This window comes from Hibiscus syriacus, unplaced genomic scaffold, assembly GCF_006381635.1.
Source record: "Hibiscus syriacus cultivar Baekdansim isolate YM2019G1 unplaced genomic scaffold, ASM638163v2 tig00111272_pilon, whole genome shotgun sequence".
NCBI classification, from domain to species: Eukaryota; Viridiplantae; Streptophyta; class Magnoliopsida; order Malvales; family Malvaceae; genus Hibiscus; species Hibiscus syriacus.
Window position 1 is genome coordinate 276,454 of NW_024063039.1, and position 20,575 is coordinate 297,028.

The window sequence follows — 20,575 nt, forward strand, 5'->3', positions numbered from 1 at the left end:
AGGATTAATTTGATCAGTATTTTATAATTTTTCATATTCGAAAGACTAAATAAAAGATATCATATAATTAAAATTTTATTGGATGACCCATTAATCTTTAAAATTTTGATTAAAAATCTTTAAAAAATTGAATAGCCAAATTTGATGTTATCTCTAAGTTATTTTAATTTATTTAGAGATAATTAATGCATATATAATTATCCTATTAATCTGGTTAAGCGTAGGAACTCCGTGGTCAGCACTTTATCCGGATAGCTTCCACTCTAGACTAGCCTCGTCTAGGCGAAAGGTTGTGCTCTTATCGGGAGCTTTCACTGTGAATTTGCTGCTCGCCTCTCTTCTCTTCCTCGATGGTATGATGACCATAAGCTTTGATGCAACAATAGTTTTTTTTTCAATCTTAATTGGTTTATCTTAACTTTGCGAGTAAAATCTTAAACCAATTTAAGCACAATTACAATTAGAAGTTTTGAAATACCAAGTAATGACATGAGATGGTTATTTTTAACTCGACTGTAACCGTGTATAAGGGTGAGCAAAACTCGACTCAACTGGAAAAATTAATTGTTTTTGATTTTGAATTATTCAAGTTAACTCGAATTATCAATCCGATTTTTGAGATCGAGTCGAGTTGAAATTTCGAGTTACTCGAAAAACAAAAATCTTGACTATATATTTTGACAGTTTTACGATTTAATCACTGATTTCACCGCTCCTTCTATTCCTCCTCCATTTTAAGTCTATTTTTAACCAAATTTGAACCACATGCTCCTAAGTCATCATAGAATACATATGTACTTTCAATTCCTCTTTTTGATAACTCATTTTTTCAATTTAGTCCTTCAATTTTTCATAATTTACTTATTTCTTCAATTCTTCCTCTATTTTAAGTTTTTTTAATCAAATTTGAAATGCTTATATACCACTATAGAATACCTATGTAACTTCAATTCTTATTTTTTAACTAAAAATATACTCTTTTTTATTTAGACCCTTAACATTGCATTTTAATTTTATCTTTTGATTGCAATTGTTTGCAAATTCTTTCTTTCCATCAATTCATTGTCTCTTTTATACACTCATCAATATTTTACTCTCAAAATAAAAAATATATAATATTATGAATATATTATATAATTTTAGATTGTATTTGATATATTAAATAACATTATAATTTGAAAAGAACATGAAACATATATATTTTTATATGGTTAGAGAAAGTCAAAAAATTGAAATCAATCCTTAATTACCATAATACTATAAATAATTATAATAAAATTAGCACAAAAACTCGAATAACTCGATTCAAATTTCTTAAACTCGATTCGACTAAAAAAATTCTAGTTAAGTTCGAGTTGTGAAATACGACTCGTCAACTCGAATAACTCAAACCGAGTATAAAAGCAAAAACAAATTGATCTTCCTCTCAACTAATAAATGTATTAATCCGTAAGCCAAAGGAATCAACCAATTAAATAAGATGCCAACGGAAGTTGGTGTGAGGTCGCAATTATTGTTGTGTTCTCAGTAAAAAAAAAATATCGAGTATTCCGTTTTCCATCCAAATCGAAGACAAAGATAGAGAAACTGTTGTTAGATTTATTGTCTTGTGTTATTGATAAATATAAACACCAAAACAGATGAAGGTTTTACAAAAGAATAATATACATTTACTAAACATATCGTGTTCAAACATGTGATGATGTGCCCATTATAACATTTTTATAGATATCCGAAATGTTAACTTTTTTGCATATATTTAACTATTACAAACCTTATAACAATTTATGTGTATACATAAAAACTAATGGCATTTTGGATATATACTCAAAATGTTGCACAATGTTGTAATAAACTGATGTATCTTTTGATAACATCTTTGGCAGTTTACTCTCTTTTTACCTTGAACTAAGGCTCTTTCTGTAGAATTTCTCCTACTAAAGGGGACCATAAAGAAAGCTGTTCTCTATTGGTTGCCTTCCATTTCCAGGTAGAATCAAGAAAACAAAATATCATTTGCTTCTTCTTTGCCCAAAAATCAATTGAACATTTCCAATATAACAAGATTAAGCTCTTTTACCCTATATGCATCATTTAACTCGAGAAATGACCCCAAACTACATAATTGTACACGAACAAGTTCTTTCATTTCCGTTATCTTCGTCTGATCCACCTGTTTCACTGACATTGGACAAAATGGTACAGTTTCATCAGTATAATCCAAGGTAATTTGAGACAATAAAAAAAGTGGGGGGGAGTGAATGCAGATTGCAGACAGAAAGAGCAATGAGTTAGCGCGCAAAAAAATGAAAATAGAAGTACTAAGGATGCTATTTGAACAGCTAAATAACAATAAACAAGAAATCTAGGATCTTCACCATCCGAAAAGAGACAGCTAGATAGGGAAATACTGCAAAATCAATCAAATGGACACTACTGATGATATATTTAACAGTTTTGGTATAAGAAATTGAAAGGAAAACTAACGGGTTAATAATTAAATAACCATGCATACGTATCTTGCAAATCTTCCGACAGAATACATGGAAAATTTTGAGGATGGAGAAAAACCCCTAAATGGTGATCTATCTAGTGCTATATAAGAAAACGAAATTAACATTCAGGAAAATACATGCTGACACGCATCTAAACACAAAACCACACATTCAACAGCTCAACTATGCATGATGGTGTCTCACTGAAGCTGATCAAACAGGTGAGCACATAAACATGTACTAGGGTAAGCACTCGTAAATTTTCCATCCACTTTTTAGGAACAAAATAGGCTTCTTCGTATGATCAAAGCCTTACTGTTTCCTTCAGAAAGAAAGGTGTTGGGTACAAGAATATCAAGGCACCATAAAAACCAAGACACTAACTTCAGTGCCAACACCAAAACCTAATGTCAAAAATATATCTATGTACATTTTACTAGTGCATACCTTAAGAGTCTAAATAAAAGTGCAATTAATGAGGGAAAGTTCCTCAAAAAACAAACATGATAAATCTGGTACCTTCTTTACAAATGAAGCTGAAATATTAAGAAGTAACCCCACACCGTTGGCATTTCTCATAAAATATTTTAGTCCGAAGGAACTTTATTTCCATCTATATGATTTCGTAGGGTAATTAACATAACTCATGGTAATAACACATATTATCACTACTAGGAATCATATAATGATTCCGCTCAATTCATTCAAATAATAACTAAAATAGGAGTCAGGCATATCAATCACATCCCCTTCTGATATTGTTGCCTTATCACATTTTTCTATAGCATAAAAACAATGCCCCAAAACAGATGGGCTTCTTGCAACACCTCAAAAGATCACATATACATGCCTCAGGTTTCAAATCTTGAGAGACATTACTCTAAAATTAGATCTAAGCAATCAAGAACCATAACCAAGCTAACAGTGGCAAAGTTCCCTATACATTTATAACTTAGAAATCAGCCCAAAGTATGACAAAATATAGCATCAACAGAGAAATCAAGTTCATATCTAAGTGGCATGCTGTCACATAACTCGGATCAAATTTCAAGTTTTCAAGCCCTTACTACATGTTCTTTTACGGTTCTAAGAAGGAAATACCTCAATTTTTCCTATGTTTACCATTCATAGAGGATACTAATGTATCAGACTAGGATTGTACCAACCTTTTTTATTTTTTACATCATAACACATTGCAATGGATGTTGTCAGGGCTCACAGAAAAGTTTTATTCTATTAAGCAAGGAAACATGTTACTCAAATAATAACGCTACTTTTACAACCTACGAGGTATAAGTGTCCACAGATTCATGGGAGGTTCTATTCAATATTCGAAACCCCTTACATAACAAGCTTCAGGACAAGAAGAAAGTGTGACAATCTTACCAGCATTGTTGGACACAATATTACCTAAGTTCATGATACACAAAATCTAATACAAACAAAACATATCACAATAGCATATAAACTTAAAACAAATATGTTACTGCATCACTCAGAGAACTTTAGTTTAGAGAAGAAATTTCTTGTACCTGGGGTCAAATTCCCTGATTTCAGCTAGCTCACTGCCACAAGCATCCGTCCACTGTACCTTTCTCCGTTCTGCATGAGTAGGAATATCACCATCCTTTTCCTCTGATTTCTCACGGTCATTAACATCCGCAAGAGGAATGGGAGAGTTAATTGGTGGCTTCTTCAAACTACTTTTAAGGGCAATCTCTCCTACATTATTGTTTCCATCATCAAGTTGAGTTGTGTGATCATTAGTTTTCTCCAAAACAAGAGGCTCTGGCAAGACATCCTGCTGTTGAACAGGGCCAACTTTCAAAGCCGATGGAGCATCAAGTCCAGAAGAAGTGCGACCAAAGCAGACAAAAGAGGCACACCCGCGGGAAAGCCGGTTCTTGATGGAAGCCAGCTGATTCAGGTCGGGGTTAGATTCTTGGTCCAGCTGGTAATGATTCCATGGCGAAACTCTCATGGGCCTGTCCTCGAACTTCTGACCAAAGAGAAGAAGGGCCAATCCCATGCTATACCCGGACACCGAAGAACTGAAAAATCCTCCTCCTTCTACTGTCAATAACATCAGTTCTTTTCATCTAGGGCACCCAGAAACACCTTTGTTTTTCTTGTCAACAACCTTCAAATTACAAGAAATTGAAACAAACTAGACCTAACTCCTGCATCAAACCATATTTCACAGTCATTGAAGTTATCAAAACTTCCCAAATAATCAAATTTAACAGGCAAACTCTAAATTCCATCTATAGTTTCCAATAAGGTGCTATCCTAAGTAACCAAAAGTTATGGCAGACACGATAGCTATCGCATTCCCTAAACACTAATAATTATCAACATGGTCAACCCTCATTAAAAGTTTTACTAACACCACAAACAATTAGTAGTCATAAATTTATTAAATAAATAATTTAAATTCAATAGATAAATATTTTATTAATTTAAAACACAAAAACAAAAGGAAAAAAAGAGTTTGTATTTACACACTCGACCAACTCACAGAAACAATCAATAAAGAAACTATTAAGAACATCGATGGCTAAGAGATTAAGAACATCGATGGCTAAGAGAAAACAAATAAATTTAAGAGTGATTTAAGATCTGTTTTCTTTTAATGTAACAAGAACCAGCTCAAAACAGTGATGTCTGTTTGATTGAAGTTAAAACATTAAAAATGTAATAAACAGAAGTGACAATGAACATCTAAAATCAAAAGAACACAAAAAATTGCTTCTTCGCTTTCCTTTCACTTTCTCGGGAAACAACCAAGAACACAGATCACAAAATGAGTTTTAGAATTGACCTGAAGATGATTAAACTGATCTCACGACTAGAAGAAACTTAAAGACAAAATTGCCGGAGCCGGACTGTTTGATCTCTGCTAACCTAAGAACTAATCGGCGAGGAATAGGAAATGGATAGGTAAAATGTAAAATAAAAATAGAAGCTGAAGGAAAATAAGAGGAACGAATTTATGCGAATTCCACGCTTAGTTGCTAATCCTTGTAAAGATAAGGTATTAAATGTATATTAAAATTTTTAACACAAATATAGTATATTTATTAAACTATTGTAATAAGTGACATATTTATTATATTATTATAAACAATGAAATTTGTATCTTATATTTTATATTAAACCCAAAATTATTAAATAATCCAAATGAATGATAAGTAGAGAAAAAGAGAAGGAAAAAAACAAACATTCAAATGGATGATAAGGATAGTGACATCCACGGCAGATGGGTCCCATCAAAATTATTTTTTAAGAAAAACAAAATAAAAGTAAGATACTTTAGGAAATTGTGTTGAAAGACTGGTTTTGTTTGTTTTGAGTCGATAATTAAACTAGCCCTTTCGTAATTTTTTATAAAAATTAAACCAATATATGTTTTTTTATGAATCAACTAAAAGAGCCAAAAATAATTAAAAGAATATTATTCTTGAACTTAACTCTCCATATTATAATAATAAAGGAATGATACCGTATCCATGTTCCTGATTATATTGGTTTTAATAATGTGGTAGGCAGACATGGTACCAAGCAATAACAGGAAGAAAGCATTTTTTCTTTTCTTTCACATACTTTACGAGTGTGTCAAATGATGGACCAGAGTCTATATGCACAGAAACAAAACCAACAAATCATAAAAGTAAAATTTTGGAGATTTTTAAAAAGCCCTTTGAACTTTCTTTTTCCCTTGAAAGTAGCTGAATTCTGATTGAACAAAAATCTTTACCGTGAAATTTAAGACCTCACAAGCACACCACACTAATCTTCTTCAAACGCGTTTTGGCTAGTCAGTCATGTGCTTTATTTTAGTCTGATGCCATCTTTATGTTGCGCTTTCTTTTCAGCAACAGCCACAAACAATATGGTGATGCACCAACAGCCGTTCTTGACCTTTTAGTTGTTGGGGTTCAAAAGAGTACCCTTGCATTATCAGTAAGTAGATTCATGAGATGGACTATCGGCATGCATGTCCATCAAGGTGTCGCTGGAGCTGTGAGGATTGGAATCCCTGGTCTGGTTTTGGAGGAAGCTAGGTTCATTATTCCTCACTCCATTTCCTGAAGGAACACCACTGTTGGGACAGTAACCTTCTTGAGCAATATGATAATGCTGGAGACTCCGACCGACGGGACTTGATAAAGCATTCGAGAAAACTAAATTCTTGGACTGCTGATCACAATGGCCAGGGTGCGTTCCCTGCCCGACAGTTTGGCCAGATGAACCTGAAGACACCATGAAACTTGAATTCATGAACTGCATAGTAGGTTGGGGATGCTGCTGTTGGCTTGCTGCTCTAGGTGACATTGATGGCTCTTCATCATAGTCTAGTTCATTCTACAAGGAGATTGCATGATTTTCAGGCAGAATATAATGAAGATAATTATTCATTATCGCAAAAAGAATGGATCAGAAAGTACACGAAGGATGAGTCATGCTAAAATGTTCATAAGAAGATTCCCATATCCAGAAAGGAGGACCGGCCCTTGCAATCTTTGCAACAAACATACTGGCGGTTGCACAAACCTTTGAAGGCACTAGAAGACTTTAAAACTAACAATTGCCCAATTACAAGAGCAAACGTTACTTTTAACCATTATGAAAATGATGTCACTTAAGGATAGTTGGCATCCAGTCGATTAGTGTGCAGACTGAACATAAACTCTCGTGTAAAGCCTTTCACTCTTTCTGATGCAAAATATGAGAACTAAACAAAACTGATTTGTAATACAAGAAATCTAAATAAATTTTTAGGTTTCAAACATATGAGTAACACACTTTTTGTTATTTAATGTGCAGTAAATTTCAGACACTTGGACAACTTAGACTGCCTACTAAATTTTAGGGTAATACAATCGTGTGTACCATGATGTGAAGGGGAGAGAATGAACAGGAACAGATCAAAAGGTCCCTGCATGCCTATGTTCTGTGTTTGCAGTTGTAATGGCAGCTCTTCATGAGACTCATTGATCTATAAGCGTTCTTCTTACTTTAAAAGGAGACCTTTAGGCAGCCAATATCAACCGAAGTTTAAAAAAAAAATTGAAAATCAGCATGCTGCTTGTGACATATCGTAAAACAAGTCCTAACAAGGACTTCAATGAGCAAGTTGATTGAATTACTAAAGCAACGTGGTATAAGGCAATCTTATTTGAAGTGTTAAGAACCAAACACAAAGAAACCAATGAATTCACCCAATTCTGAAGACCCAGGAACTCAACTGAAACTTATTATAAGATACAAGGTCTTTTGTTTTATTTTAATCATATGCAGAAATATTCACATTTCTGCATATGATTAAAATATTCAGGAGGAAGAGTTATTTCTTACAATGTCATTAAAATATAATCAAGAGAAAGGGATAAGTCATCCAACCTTAAGAGGAAGACTTGTATCAATTTTCATTAGATACATTGCGACTAAAACAGCATTAGCTTATGCACACTCAAAGAGTAAAGATTTAAAAATATTCAAAGAAGAACAAACCTGAAGGTAACTGAGGATATCCATTGTTGTTACTCTTGATCCTCCCTCTTGTTGTCTCCAAATCCACTCATAAATATTATCCTGAAACCAAGTCGGGATGAATGTCTTAGCAGAAGTCCTAAAATTTCAAAGCTGAATTTAAAATTCGGTAGATTTCCCCCCGAAATCAAGTTGACTAATAGAGGCTGGAATTCAGCCATATAGATACCAAAGAATAATTTTACAGCTGAAAATTTAAAATTCAGTAGATGTTACAGTCAATGTCGTGTCAAGTGTCAACTAAGTAAAGACCTTTTCTCTCTTAACAAAGGAATGAGTAAAATTTACAAGACATCAAAAGTCCTCGTTTTACACGTTGTGTGAACTAAGAAAATACCCTATCTTAACAAAGAAATGAGTAAAATTTATAAGACATCAAAAGTCCTCGAATTATGATTCTAAAGCATGCCTGGGCACATTTGAGTGAGTTGATTTTACCAAGATTTATTAGCTACTGTAAGGCTGGCAGTACACCCTTCCAATTTTCAATCACGTTCATTAACACTAGAAAAGTTTACCAATACCCCAGCAAGGAATATGCTTATCCTAAGGAAGAAATATCACAGTTTCATTAGCTTCACATTTATGCTACCTAAGGAAGAGGGAACTATAATCTTATCCTTCAACAAGGAAGAAAACATGATCTGATTCCCACAATATGCATTTTCACAGCTGAGATACTGCAATTAGCGTGTATTGAGCTGGAATATATATATATATATATATATATATATATATATATATATATATATATATATATATATATATATATATGTGTCAATATTAACTTACCATGACTTACAAGCATCCTCTACCCCTTAGTTTCACTATTAAATGCACAACACTAAAACATCATCATTTCATCTTCAAATAAATGCACCACACTATGTTAAAAGGTAAAATGCACGCACAAATTCTGTACAGAACACACAAGCAAACCAGGAGCTAATAAATTTAATCCAAATCAGTAAACCCCTAAGCATATACGCATAGATAATATGTTTTAGCAAATTTAAAAACAAAATATATGAATAACTTTGAGCCTCTCGAAGATAGATACGCAATAAGACGCAAAACCTAGATGCAAGAACAGATAAAAAGAATTCATAGAGCTAAATTTTTATGCATATAAAAAAGAACCCAAAAATAAAGGAATTTTTAGTTAGGAGTGGGGGAGGGAGAGATGAAGAGAGAAAATACAAGGACATGGCGTTTGCCGGCTTGGAAGGAGAGTTTTTGCTGATTCATGGCCTGAGTATAAAGTGAGACAAGGAGTTAGCGGCGCTGGAAAACGAGGCGTACATAGTCCGATCCACCTCATCAAGGCTCGTAGCTATCGACTTCCTTTTCTTCCCCATATTTCCCGATTCCCTCTCTCCTGCGATCCACAAGGTTTTCAGTTGGCTTAGGCGATCGATGAAAAGAGAGAATTTTCACCTTTTCATTTTTCTATAAATTTTACATCTTTCTGGTTTCTGGAGAATAATAGAGAAACATGATTTCATTTTGAGAAATTAAACTCAAAATGTCTTATAATATATTATTTTAATTAATTATTTTTGTATTTGTTAAAATGATCAATAAATTTATAATACGAACTTTAATTTTACAATTTAATTTTTAAATTCGTAACGTGAATTTGTAAATCGCAACACAGAAGTTAAATTGACAACGTGATTTCTAAATTCGCAACACTGAATTTCAAATTCGCAACTGAATTTCAAATTCGCAATTGAATTTCAAATTTGCAACTCAATTTTTGAATTCGCAATACGAATTTAATTTCGCAATAGGTTTTAGTTTTACAACACAAATGTTTTGGGTATATAACTACACAGCAGCAACAACTCATAACCTAAATCCCTAAATCGCAACTCATTCATTCTCCATCTATTACTCTCTCCGGCGACATCCGTTCCTATATCCAACGACATCCTTCCTCATCTCTAATTTTTTTATATAATTTTATTTCTATATAATTTTTCAATGATTTCTCTCCCAAATTATCAACTATCAACTCAATAAAGGTATATTTTTCTCTAAGTTAGTGATGATATATAGTTTATAGCTCGTTTGTTTAGTAAATTAATTTACAATTTGTAGAATGAAATCATCTAATGTTGATTATGTTTGGATAAATTTGTGTTTTGGAGGGTCATGGGAGAATGTTCATGGTGTTTTACAATATGTGCCTTTACCCATGAATCTTCAACTAAAATTGTCATTAAAAAAGTTAACTTATGAAACTCTAATGTTACGTGTTGTAAAGAAATTGAATTTAGAGCCTCTAAGTGGATTTAGGTTATCTTATCAGAGAAAATGTAAAGTTTATTTGTTAACCGACAATGAAGATGTTGAACGATTTATTGCTTACATTAGTGTTTCGCAAGAAAATGATGTTACATTGTATGTTGTTGAACCTAGAAGTAGTGAAGTTGGGTCAGTAGCGGGTAGTAATCAACTAAGTTCTTCAACCCCAATTTATGGTGCTCACAATGTACAACGTTGTTATCAACCTCAAAATTTAATGGTTCCACCACAATTTCATCACCAAGAAAATTTTGTTTCACCACATTTCCAATACCAAACATAATATCAAATACAATCTCAAAACCAACAACCTTTTCCTAATCCAAATCCCAATCAACTTTCAACACTAAATTCTGGTTTTCGTATTGACCAGTTAGACAATTATGAGCTAACAAAAAAAAATTGTGAGTACTAGTCAGTATTCGAAATTTGATCTTGGTCAATACCCGGACTTTGATCTTGGTCAATACTCGGATTTTGATGATGTTTCAAAAGAAGAAACATACCCTGCGTATAATGATTTTGAAGTATTGGATAATAACTTAAATGGGCTTGTCGATTTAAATGCAAAGACGTGTAGTTGTATGAAATGACAAACATCTGGTTATCCGTGTGGCCATATTATAAAAGTTGCTCTTCTTCTAAACCAAGATGATTCAATCGCATACGTTATGAATTGCTACACTACAGAAGTATATCGACAGACTTATGCCGAGATTGTCTACCCTATTTCACATCCTTCTAAATGGGACATACCAGATGACTTACAAACAGTTTTGCCACCAGTCATGGACAGCAGGCTACCTGACCGACCAAAAAATCACGATCGTATACCGTCTAAGGGTGAAGAGAAGAGGATATCAACATGTAGTCGGTGCAAGGAAAGTGGTCATACAAGGTTGACCTGTGGATCACCAGTGCCATCACAATTATCTTTTCCTCTACCAAAATATGGATCCTCATCAAAATCCAAAGCTCATATGGTGCCAAGTAAAAGGAAATCAAAATCGCAATCAAAATCAAAATCTCAATCACAACCGACTTCACCTTTTGGGACTTATTAACTTAGGAGATTTTTAAATGCAAACGTTGTATTATGTGTATTTTATGTGTGAATGCATACATTTTCAGTTAGACATGCATTAGTAACTTGAGTTTGAACATTGCTATGATCTGTTCAGTTGTTATCACTTATCAGATTGTTGTCTTTTATCTTTTTCAGTTGTATTTTATGTAGTCAAATATGCAACGTGAAAATCAAATTCGCAACGCAAAAATCGCAATGCAAATTTGACTTTCGCAATGCGAATTTGACTTTCGCAATGCGAATTTGACTTTCGCAACAATCGCAACGCGAATTTTACTTTCGCGTTGCGAATTTGACTATTACAACAATCGAAACGAGAAAATCGCAACACGAATTTGACTTTCGCGTTGCGAAAGTGTACATTCAATAGGTAGCTTTTACCTTCAACATAATGTAGATTGAAAATTAAACAACAAATCAATTAAGCATTGTTGTGGGTACATTATTTGAACATTGTTATGGGTACATTATTTGGAAAATAATGTTCCGGACTTCATTAGAAATAACCTTTTTCATCGGATTAATTTCGTTGTTGTGAGTACATTATTTGAACATTGTTATGTATAAATTTGTTGTGTATGTATGTTTTGGTTTTATTATATTGTATATATGTATATTTTCATTCAGATGAGATGGGTTGTGCATAACAAAACAATATATCTCTTCCATGTGAGTACTTTATTCCCACCATGTGACAAGTGTGACAACCCCATTAACTCACAACTCAACTTTGAACTCAATCAATATTGTCTTTTAGCTTGATGGTTCATAAAGCATGTTACTTGAACAATATGAATTAATTATACAATTTCCATGTTCAATTTAACACTGCATTTCAAATTCATTTCATATGTAATTGAAGTTTGAATTTAAATTTCAATTTGAGTTTGAATTTCAATATATATAAATTTCGGCTCTACTATAAATATTAGCCCAAGCCTTTGTTCCATCCAAACAACAACTTACTCAATGGAATAACTTAGCCAATATGCATGTTATCATTTATTATTCCTAATTTCCATTGTTTTTTCCAACTTTAAACGCGAGGGAAATATCGACCATCGTGATTTTTTGTTAACAAGCAGGAAGATTGGATATCCGAAGAATGTCTTTCGGATATTATCCATTTCAGTCAGCTCACTGAGGTTGGTTAACCCTAAATCAAAACTGTCTTAGCTAAACATACTTGATGTAGAAGCAATTGCAGATTTAAAATCTCAATGGTGATGCATTTGGTTCTCAAACAGTTAAAGCGTCAGAAACGTTTCGGACGTATGATCTGGGTGATATACGGGAAATACAACAAATGGCAACTAAAAATCCCGATAATTGAGGGCTACAACTTGTAATGATAAAAAAAATAATAAGTCCGAAATGCTTCCGAGTACCACCCAAATCATAAGTCCGAAATGCTTCCGATACTTTAAATTTTTGAGAACCAAATGGATCGCCTTCGAGATTTTAAATAAATATGCAGCTACTTCTACATTAGCTATGTTTCTCTCAGATTGTTTCGGTTAACGGTTATCCTATCTTCATGAGCTGGATGAAATGGATAATATTCGGAAGGCATTTTTTTTACATAATTTTATTTCTATATAATTTTTCAATGATTTCTCTCCCAAATTATCAACTATCAACTAATAAAGGTATGTTTTTCTCTAAGTTAGTGATGGTATATAGTTTATAGCTCATTTGTTTAGTAAATTAATTTACAATTTGTAGAATGAAATCATCTAATGTTGATCATGTTTGGATAGATTTGTGTTTTGGAGGGTCATGGGAGAATGTTCATGTGGTGCCAAGCAAAAGGAAATCAAAATCGCAATAAATCCCAATCATAATCGGCTTCACCTTTTAGGACTTATTAACTTAGGTGATTTCTAAATGCAAACGTTATATTATGTGTATTTTATGTGTGAATGCATTAGATATTCATTAGTAACTTGAGTTTGAACATTGTTATGATCTGTTCAGTTGTTATCACTTATCAGATTTTCTGTTGCGATTGTTGCGAAAGTCAAATTCGCGTTGCGATTGTTACGAAAGTCAAATAAGAAACGTAAAATCGCAACGTGAAAATCGTAATGCCAATTTGACTTTCGCGTTGCGAATTTGACTTTCACGTTTTGAAAGTGTACATTCTACAGGTCTTTTTTGCCTTCAATAAAATGCATATTGAAATTTAAAACAACAAATCAATTAAACAAGCAAAAAATAATTCTTATTTACACATCAATTAAACAAATCAACTTTTACAAATCAATGTAAAATTCAATTAAACAAGCAAAAAAAGTGTACCCCAGGCAGTTGTTTATGCACAAATACATCAATTTCACGTAGCTCACTTCAGGATTAACCTGCAGAAACCAAACATTTGCTCAAACAACACTTTCTACACATCTAAAACCAACAAACAACAAATTATTGAATTCTAGGTACTTAACCAAACATTTTCAAACCAACAAAGAGTATATATGTTAACAACACTTGCTCAAACTTACCAATTGTTTATGCACACTTTCAGCACGCTAATACAGGTAGACAACATCTCGCATATATCGCTCGAGCCATAAAATGCCGAAACCACAACCCTACTGCACCTCTATCTCTATCTGTGGGAGGTAGAAACTGTTTACTTCCTGTCGTCAAACGTTCCAAGCACATGTATACAAGAGGACCACAATCCCCTCTGCTCCCTCCGTTTGTTATGGCGCGGTATCGTCTCTGATCATTGTAACTTTGAACTTTTTTGGCTTATTGTTTCCAGAATTGGTCCAATAATCAATCGCGTCCAAGTATTTATCCAAATGAGCGCTCCATCCTTTACAAATAATATCTCTCAAATCTAACAATGGTATGTAATTCAACATGCTGTCATATACTATTGTCTTCAGGGATGAGAGTTGAATCTCGATGAGAAGCTAATGATGACATTCCAAAACAGGGATAAACACCTGCAATCATAAATAATTGCGCACATCAAATAAAATTTATGAACACCTTTAAAATATTCAAAAAATAAATACTAACCTTATCGACCTCCCACCACGCAGGATAAAGTTTAGCTTTTCCATTACCCAATATATATGAAGAATCTCTCGGATCCTTCAAGTGAGCTACGTCAAAAGATGTCGGCATAATAGTTCATCGAGTATTTTTTATTTTCTTCAATTTCCTTATTATTAGAAGACGTGACATCCATGCATCAATATGATGTTTTATAAAAAAAATACATATATTAGTGAATTTATTAATAAATTTTTAAAAAAATTAATCAAAATGCAATATAAGACTTACCCCCCATTCGAAATAGCCATTATCTTCAACCCCTAATAAAATACCCCACCAAGACCGATCAAGAAACAAATGCATAACATCGTCGAGTTTGCATATGTCAGAATATCACCTTTGGCTCCGCTCATGTAGATAAAAATCAACTGCGGTCTTAGCCCAAAGGGTATTATTCGTAATTGTGTCCGGTAGTATTCCCCTCTCCTGCTAAGGAATGGTACTGGCTGGTAACTCATAAGAAAGCCAACTCGCATCCATTATATTAGGCACGGGAGGGGGTTTATCAATATGTCAACATATGATGCCATGTGAATCGGGCTCTTGAACGGTGGGAGGGACCTCTTGAACGATGACAGGGGCCTCTTGAACGGTGGGATGGGCCTCTTGAACGATAGGATGCGTCTCTTGAATGATGACAGGTGAATCGGGCTTCTTCTTACGGAGTCTTGGTATTAGTGGGGTGAAAGGAGACGTAATGGCACGTGCACGACATCTGTTGCGTGAACCCCGTCATGCAAGAAAAACCCGACGTAAAACATCTACCTTATCGGGCTGCTGAAAATAAATTAATACATAAATCAGTAAATAAATAATGCCGAAAAAAGTTATTTGCATTTTTAGTATAGTATTAAACAAATTTACCTAATTGCGTAGAGTATGAACCTTATTCTGTAACGATGAAACAATCTCACGTAGAGCAGCTACCTCATCACGTAAAGTAGATACCTCACCACGTAGTGCACCATTGTCATCGCGTAAAACATCCACCTACCATGTAAAGACCGTACCTCATCACGCCATGCACCATTGTCTTCACGTAAAGTACCGACCTCATGACGCAAAGCACCGACCTCATCACGTAACTCCCCTAACTTATCCCGTGGAGGTGGAGAACAGGGAGATAAATGTCATGACCTCTTTGCCGGTCGCCTATCATGAGGTGATGGTGGAGAAGAGGCTCGATCAGGTGATGGCTCCGGGTGTCGAGTTGTAGAATCGGCACGATCAGGTGATGGCTCTCGAAGTGGGGGGTGCTCATTATCCGTCCCATCAAAAAATCGCTTACTAGCTTGCCACCAATCAGTGGCAAGCTCAGCCTCTATGGGTGTCAGCCTCTGTAATGGATAGTTGACCTCCTAAAAATATAAAAGCTCAAACAAAGTTAAACGTGTTCTAGTAATAACTTGTTTATATATGGTAGTATTTGTGTGTTAACTTAGATCATTCATCGTCGTATATGGTAGTAACTCTTCTCAATCCAACAGGCGGATCCTCCTCCAGGTAATAGCCCTAGGAATATCATTTTAATTTTTTATCGCATATATCCGCATGCTGGGAAAAACCTCAAATATCCAAATCTACAAACAATATAATACACAAACATCAGTAATTGTTAAATAATTAATTATAAATTTGGAAACATTATATAGAAATTCTTACCTTAAAGGCCCAAATAAAGTCTGCCAAAGTGTATTTAGAACCATCGCCCCACAAACTTTTTCGGCCCTCAAAGGCAGACGACAACTTCTTCCAGGTAGCTTTTCATAGATATGAACCCCACGGAAATAGGTTCCATGCATTTAGGTCCTCTACCAAAAATATTAGGTACTCAAAAATAGTTTGTTTGCCATCTTTGCCTAAAAAGTCGGCATGTAAAAGTAATAAATCGCATACTCGGACAACATCAAGGTCATCCATCCGAGTAAAACCATCTTTAACAAATAATCTCTTCAAGTCGTCGACGTGTAAACTCGGCTTCGACTTTGCCAGCTCAGGAAAAACCCGAGATAACCATGATGGGCGGGAGATATGACTAGTGTATCGGGTTACTTCATCGTGTCCATAGACCAGTGATTAAGCAAAACTCCTCCCGCCCAAAACAAGTATACGGCGGACGAAAATGAAACAATATCTCTTCATCACCACGTTGTATCCTCTCGGGTAGATCGTTAGTCATGGTCTGAAGAAATAAATGTGTCAACATATCATCTCCACCCGGATGTTGTACTTTCAACCATGGCCTGAAGCAAGTATCCTCAAACAATTTTCTTTATAGAGGTGTAATCATCGACGCAATTTTAGTGGCTCTGCTTAATTTATTCCTTAAGGTCAATTGAGCCGAAAAAAAATTCTACAAAAACAATAAACATACCAAATTAGATATATCAAAAACTACAAATTATATACTATAAACAGACATGATATTAAACAATGAAAACAAAGCCAAATATGTTTCAAACTAGCACGGTATTCACCCAAGTCATTATTCCATCATAGTTCACAAAATGCATCAGATAACATTCCAGAATTAAGCACTTATATAAAACATTTAAAAGGACAACATATAGGTTTAGTGCAGGTTCAAGGACAACATAAAGAGTAGTAGTTTATTCTTGAAACTTAAATTCGCAACACTGTGAAATTATTATTTGTCTTTGTTTTTTGGTTGAAGTAATGAAATTCATTCAAGTTTTAATTTGCAGAATAATAGTAGTTTCTGAAACTTAAATTCGCAACACGAAAATGAAAATCGCAACGGGAAAATAAAAATCACAACGCGAAATTAAAATCGCGTTGCGATTTTGGTGTTGCGATTTTCATTTTCGTGTTGCGATTTTCATTTTCGTGTTGCGAATTTAAGTTTCAAAAACTATTCTTCTGCAAATTGAAACTTGAATGAATTGCATTTCTTCAACAAAAAGACAAAACAAAGACAAATACTAACTTCACAGGGTTAAAGACTAAACAGTTTAGCAGTATTGGCAGCAACCGAATGAATTTACTAAGTAATCTTAGTGAAATGGTTAATCTATATATATTGAAATTATCAGTAAATTTATCATCAATATAAGAAAAATATAATAATAATACAAAAATTTCAAAATAAAAATAAGAGATTAAAAAAACTAACCCTCGGTGGTTGATTTTCCATTTCTGAGCGTGAATGGTTGTGAGGGTTGCTCTGAGAGATGGAGATAGACGGATTTCACCGGAGATGGGGACGGATTTCGTCGGAGATGGGGACGGATGTTGCCGTAGAGAGTGAGAGATGGAGATGAGACTAAGTTGTGATTTAGGGTTTTAGGTTATGATTTGCGATAATACTGTTTACATTTGTGTTGCAAAATTAATATTGTGTTTCGAATTCGAAAATAAAATTCGCGTTGCGAAAATAAACGCGCTTTGCGAATTTGACTTCTGTGTTGCGATTTACAAATTCGCGTTGTGAATTTGGAAACTGGGTTGCGAAATTGAAGTTTGCGTTGCGAATTTGTTGGTCATTTTCGCAAATCTAAAAAAAAATTGATTAAAATCGTATATTATAAGGTATTTTCGATCACTGAGGTTATTTTCTCTTTCATTTTTATACTTGTTCTTAAGCGGAAGGTTAAAGGAGAAGGGACACTTCTGGGCATCGCAGTTGGGCCATTGATAGGGAAAAAAAGCCCGTTTGGACCGCTTCATTTATTTGGTCTGTCATTGCATACCACTTACAAACTAACCCAATATTTGGATTCAAGAAACTTCGAGTTTTTAATTGTTTAACCTCAAATCCGACTACTTTGCGTTATTCCCTGAATCGACACTTCTATTTATGCAAGGATTACCAGAAAAAAAAAAAATTCTTTTCCGTTTCAGGAATATAATTTATATGCATTTTTCCATGCCTCTTGTTCAATAACTTCAAAACCTTACCTTCTCTTGTGAGATTTAAGACACGAGTAATTAATTCAAAATAGTGTTCAGACGGATATTCATTGAGGAGACAACACACAATGAGGTATCTTAGGTCAAATTTAGCAGATTTTTTAGGTTTGAAGAGATATATAGTTCCTACTACTTGTGCTATAACACCAAAATTTTTACCATTTGTGCTATAACACAAATCTTCCTTGCATCAACAATGGTTATGACATCTTCGGCAGGAATCCAGATGCCCGTTAGCGTGTCAACTACATCTAACAGGCAGAGATGGAAAGCAAGGGCCAACAACAACAAAGTGCCTTTTTTAAAACAAAAAATAGGGTGGCTCGAGCGCCGGTTTGAGACCCCAAAATTTACGCCTCGTCATACCCACTTATTAGTTGCTTCCCCATAATCCTCACCAAAGTTTATTTGATGCTTTTTTTAGAGTTTTATTGGAAAATTGCGGGCTAAAGTTCAACACAAACCATGTTCGATGGCAACGAAATCAGCAGCATAATTTGCTTCTCGGTTGATCACAACAAATTCGATAAATCATGTTCGATGGCAAAGTTTATCAATGACACGGACCAAGAAATATGGACTGCTGCACGTGGCATTCTTAATAAGGCTGTGAGCATCAATATTATCAATTTGAACGAGAATACGTTCGAAGCCATTTGACCAGGCAAGGGAAAGACTTTCGATGACACCTCATAACTTAGTTTGGAGGACAGAGGATTGGCCTATAATTTTGTTGATCGCTAGAAGGAAAGATCCATCGTAGTCGAGAAAAACCCTGCCAATAGAAGTCAAATCAGATCGGTGTGAAACCGTAGCATCAAAATTAAGGCAGACCCAATTTTAAGGAAGAGGTTGCCATTGAATTTGGATAGTTCAGACAGGAGGGAATACAAAGATCAGATATTTTACTGATGCGTATTGACACGCCCACCAAAAGGTTTAATATATAGTTAACTATATACTGGTTACCTATATTATTTTGGTTAAATTATATATTAGTTTACCTATATTATGCATTAACTATTTATTTAGTTCAATTATTTTAATTGGATTTTTTTAACAATTGTTACATAGTTACCTATATTATGCATTAACTATTTATCTAGTTCAATTACAGTAATTGGATTTTTTTAATTATTGTTACAACGTAGGCATTTAAATTGATAATATTAGAAATGTTAGACGCTTACATTGATAAAATATTAAACAACTAAATAAAAAAGGCTTAAGACAAAGGTAAGTACCTAGAGAATGTCTCGAAAAATGTTTTAGTATTTAAAGAATTCTTTATTAAAAATAAATGTCTAAAGTTTTATCTGTTACATTTTTAAGTGTTTACCATTAAAAAAATCATTAAGTGACACGTGACACATCATATTTTTTTAAAATAAAATATTATTTAAAAAATTTTGAAAAAAATCTAGACATGATACGTGTCACTTAACGGTTTTTTTAACGTTAGGCACCTAAAAATATAACGGAGAAATTTTAGGTACCTATTTTTAACGAAAATATTTTTAGGCACAAAAAGTTAATTTTGAGTATACTTTAGCACTTATTTTGAGTATAGTTAGGTGCCTACCATTAAAAAAATCGTCAAGTGACATGTGTCATTTAACGATTTTTTAACGGTGTGCATCTTAAAGTGTAACAGAAAAAAATTTTAAACACATATTTTTAACGAAAATTTCTTTAAACACTAAAACATTTTTCGAGACATTCTTTAGGCACTAAAATATTTTTTCGAAACATTCTTTAGACACTTATTTTTATATTAAATCATATGTAAATATTATATTTATGAATTAAAATAATATTTGTATTAGTATCATTTATTAAATATTTTTTATTTTAAAAAATATACCACTATAAGTTTTTATAAGCAGTTAGAATATTACTATAAGTTTTTTATTTGAGAAAATAACCTCAGTGACCAAAAATGCCTTATAATATACGATTTTAACTAACTTTTTTTTGGATTTGCCAAAATGACCAACTAAATCGCAATGCGATCGATAATTCGCAACGCGATCTCCGGTATCGCAAATCAGTTTCCAGATTCGCAACGCGATTCTGACTATCGCATTGCGATTTCCCAAATTCGCGTTACGATTTTCCTAATTCGCAT

General features: G+C 33.7%; 1 protein-coding gene and 1 pseudogene across 1 annotated transcript; both read right to left on the reverse strand.

The window, feature by feature from the left end:
• Nucleotides 1–2,001: 2,001 nt before the first annotated feature.
• On the reverse strand, nt 2,002–5,491 carry LOC120157474. Its single transcript, XM_039168579.1, has 3 exons — nt 5,317–5,491; nt 4,028–4,675; nt 2,002–2,181 (listed from the first exon to the last, which is right to left on the reverse strand). Exons 2-3 carry the CDS (start codon nt 4,579–4,581, stop codon nt 2,118–2,120), a joined length of 618 nt encoding a protein of 205 aa, XP_039024510.1. The 5' UTR covers nt 4,582–4,675; nt 5,317–5,491; the 3' UTR covers nt 2,002–2,117.
• Nucleotides 5,492–6,211: 720 nt separating this feature from the next.
• On the reverse strand, nt 6,212–9,526 carry LOC120157437 (annotated as a pseudogene).
• Nucleotides 9,527–20,575: the final 11,049 nt, after the last annotated feature.